Source organism: Octopus bimaculoides, chromosome 5, assembly GCF_001194135.2.
Source record: "Octopus bimaculoides isolate UCB-OBI-ISO-001 chromosome 5, ASM119413v2, whole genome shotgun sequence".
Classification (NCBI taxonomy): Eukaryota; Metazoa; Mollusca; class Cephalopoda; order Octopoda; family Octopodidae; genus Octopus; species Octopus bimaculoides.
In genome coordinates, this window is record NC_068985.1 from 28,755,057 (window position 1) to 28,759,436 (window position 4,380).

At 32.7% G+C, this 4,380-nt stretch overlaps 1 protein-coding gene across 2 annotated transcripts in view; it reads left to right on the forward strand.

The window, feature by feature from the left end:
* Window positions 1-4,380, forward strand: part of LOC106868349 (cell adhesion molecule Dscam2) — a 267,763-nt gene that overhangs the window by 212,955 nt on the left and 50,428 nt on the right. For both annotated transcript variants that reach the window (XM_052968241.1, XM_052968242.1), the window contains one exon: window positions 2,207-2,364. In XM_052968241.1, coding sequence (XP_052824201.1) covers window positions 2,207-2,364 — 158 coding nt within the window. The remainder of the gene's footprint in view (window positions 1-2,206; window positions 2,365-4,380) is intronic.

A 4,380-nucleotide genomic window follows, 5' to 3' on the forward strand; every position in this document is an offset into this window, starting at 1 on the left:
TTTTTTTTTTATGGCTTTACGTTCTGAATTCGAATGCCGCCGAGATCGACTTTGCCTTTAATTCTTTCGGAGTCAACAAGATAAGGACCATTTGAACACTGGGTGCGATGTAATTGACTAGCTCCTTCCCCCAAAATTTCAGGCCTTGTGCTTATAGTAGGAAAAATTATTATTATTGATGTTGTTGTTGCCGTCGTCATCGTCATCGATATTGTTAATGTTAGTCACAATATAGGTCATAAAATATGCTGCGAACCTATTATTATATTATACTATATTTTTCGTTTGCAAGTAAAACCTTCATACCGCGGTAATAATGTTTTAGGTATATTGTGTATGGAGAGTTTTCGTTTGTTTATTGTTTTTTTTTTTTTTTTCAATTTCGGTTATCAAAATGTGTAGTTTATTTGCAACTTACTATTAAATATTACAGTTTAAAGATCACAAGCAATGCTTGTGTCCAATATTTTTTTATTCTTTATTTGGCTTAAACTATGTACAAACTCTATACACAAAATCAATAAGTAGAGTAACATTGCACTGTAGAAAGGCTAAAAAAGTTTCCATCACTTGTTGATTGGATGTGCTTTCATAATTCCGTATACATGCTGATAAGCATTTCTTTGCGCTAATATATTTTCATAAGTATTGTATGTCAGAAATATTTGGTGATACGCTGTAGAATATAGCACTATCCACATACACATATACACACACGCTCCGCAAGTACAAAAAAATATATATTTGTTTAGTTTGATAGATTTAGTTGTTCTTTAACCAGAAGTTATCTCTAAATTAGTGAACCTTTAATCATAACCACTCCAGTCTTGACTATCGTGTCTTTATCTGTAAATCCATGCCTATAATATCCATTGTCTCTCAATATAGACTTACATAGAATTTTCTACTTTTTTAGCAGGTCGAAAGACCGTTTAGTAACTTCCGTTGTTGTTGGCTTCAAATAATAATTTATTAAAACATGTTTAAGTTATCCTTCTCTGAGCGTTAACAGCAGGAATATGTGCATGAACAAACGTACATACATTCATCTAAAATTGCATTAAAATCTCGACGTTCATCAAAGCTTATTGTATAATATGAGGATAAGTTTATTTGTTTATCCCAAAAGAATTACTCAATCTCACCTTAATATAATAGATTTGGTTTAAGTTTACTACCCTAGTATCTCTCCCTGGAAAGGTCTGTTTTAGCCACAGATTAGATTAGAGCACAGTGCTGCAGTTACTTAGAGCAGTGAATAACCATCTGGTATCTATTTCCAAGTATTTTAACTCTTTGCCGATCACTGAATATCTCTATTTCCTAATTGTTACGGAAACGAAACAACCTTGCACTTTTATTTTCGTAAAAAATTAATAGTTTCCATTAATATGTTACATTTTGTAATTTTGTTCGACTCTTAAAACATTGCAAGACTGTGTCGCAATGGCAAACACGGTTAATTGACACCAATAACATGGGTAAAGCGATGCAATTCTCTACTTTGTATTTCAATTCATCATAATATATTTGAATGCCCAGGGCCACGAAAGAATCCACTATTGCTTAGTATTGATAAAATTATGTGATGTCATAGATAAAAAAAACTACAATTTCCAATTAGTCTTTTCAGATTTTATACGTGGTTAATTTCTTTCAGAAAGATATACACGTGCACCAAACTCATTTCGCAAATCTCTTGTCAATGCATTGTCATTAATATATATATATATATATTTCTTCCCAAAACGCAGTCCAAATTATCTTCTTTTACAGAAACGAATATTCAACATAGTTATAGGTCCTAGCAAAACTGTGTTTTGTAAGGAATGTACTACAGAGCTCTATTATCTTTAAAACTTCTTTTTCTAAATAAAATCCAATATGAAACGACTACACGTATGTTATTAAACTCTGATCTACTCATGTGTGCTATGTGATGAAAATTGTCTCACTGAATCAACGTAGTTTTTATTGCCGTTACATTTTTAAGACCTCTTGAAACTACAGTGATTTTCCATAACAGTTCTAACAATTACTACACACTATTAACATTTAGAAATGTACCTACCGCTCAATTCAGGCTTTATACATTTCAGAAAAAGTATTTATTCAATAATAAGAAGCAAAAAAAAATCATTAAATATTTTGTCTGAATGCATGTGAAACGTAATGATTCATTTATTTATGTGTCCATATATTACAGAACCACCTACAATAGCACCATTTAGTTTCCAAAAGCAAACACAAGCCGGTCGAAGAGTCACAGTGATTTGTCTGATCAGCAGCGGAGAACTACCCATAGTCGTCGGTTGGTTGAGGAATGGACAAGTGATACCTCCAGACCTTGGCATTACCGTAAAGGTAAATCTCGTTTTAATTTCTTTAAATTACTTTTGAGTGAATTATTTTAAGAAAGTAATTTACATATTTTGCACAATGTTTGGAAATTATAACATATTCAATTCTGTTTTTAATTACAGTGATTTAAATTGCCAGTCTTCAATGATATAAGTTGCATGGTGGTATTATTGAAAGATATCAAAAATATATCACGAACGCTTTATACAAATACAGATCTCGCTATTTGTACTTAGCGCTTACTTGAATTAGAGTAACTAATTCCTAACAGTTAGTCTTTGTTTAATCAAGAGCTATTTTGCTGAAAGTCCCTTGGATGATCTAAAACTGTTAATATTAGTTTCAAATTTTGGCACAAGGCCAGCAATTGCGGGGTTAAATTGATTACATCGACTCCAGTGTTCAACTGGTATTTGTTTTATCGAATTCGAAAGGGTTAAAGGCAAAGTCGACCTCGGCGGAATTTGAACTCGGCGGAAAGTGAAGACGGAATTGATGCCGCTAACATTTTGCCCGGTTTGCTAACGATTCTGCCAGCTCGCCGCCTCTGAACAGTTAATAATACTTTCTATTTTAGGCACAAGGCTTGCAATTTGAGAAAAGAGGACTAGTCAAGTACATCGATCCCAGTGTTTCACTGGTACTTAATTTATCGATCCTTCAGGATGAAGGGCAAAGTCGACTCGGCGGAATTTGAACTCAGAACGTAGAGGCGAGTGAAATACGGTTAAGCATTTCAACCAGCGTGCTAACGATTCTTATTTCTTTATTGCCAACAAGGGGGCTAAACATAGAGGGGGAAAAACAAGGACATACAGATAAAGGGATTAAGTCGATTACATTAACCCCAGTGCGTAACTGGTACTTAATTTATCGAACCCGAAAGGATGAAAGGCAAAGTCGACCTCGGCGGAATTTGAACTCAGAATGTAACGGCAGACGAAATACCATGCTAACGATTCTGCCAGCTCGCTGCCTTTAGAACAGTTAATAGTATTGCCACAAATTTGCTGGACGGAATATAATCATTTGAATCTTTTAAGTATTTAACTGCTACATATATAATAGGGTTTGATAAGAGAAAAGGATTCACGAAGTGATTTTAAACCAGAATCTACCTACGTGAAACTAAATAAAGTGTAAGGGCTTTAATCCTTAGTTCTACGTTTTTTATCGCTTATACATATGTGGTGCCATAGAGTATTATTAACATTCCTTGTAATTACAGTATAGGCAATATCTATACAGGCTGTTTATACGTAAATATTAAATAAAATCTTGCTATAAATTCAGTGTTATATCTATGTTTCTTTTCTTTTACGAAAAACGAACAAGTCCGTGCTGCAATATATTAGGTTTAACAACTCCTAAGACTTAAGGCAACATGGGAAACATTAATATTGCAGAATCTGGAGATCGTTCAGACATCATTTTAATATGTTTCCATAGAATATGTGGTATGCAGTAGATTTTGATATTCGAATGTACACATATTACACTGAAATGTTTCTCTTTATACTGGGCAGTATGCTGGCGTAAGCTTTGTATATTAATAAGTATTAGCACTGTAAAAATTGAGAAATTTAATCTTACACAACAAAGAACACATTCAAATGCCAATTCCTTCATACTTCAACTCCTAGAGGTACGAGGAATTAGATATAAACGTATGTTTATAGGACTGTCGTAAATTTATTCTCGACTGCGTAAATAAATTTTGAAAACTGAGAAACAAACGGATATTTATTTCAATATTTGCATATACAGATGCAAATATTGTATACGTTTATGCATGCACAGGCATAGGTGTACATATATGCGTTTATACATAGATACACACACACACACACACATATATATATATACGCAATATATGCATATATATACAAATATATATGAAAATATATGTGTGTAGGCATTATAGAAACATATTTAGATATGCATGTATATGTATATAAATAGTACTTGAGAGAACTAAAAGTAAGCGTGATTTATATATATATATATATATATATATAT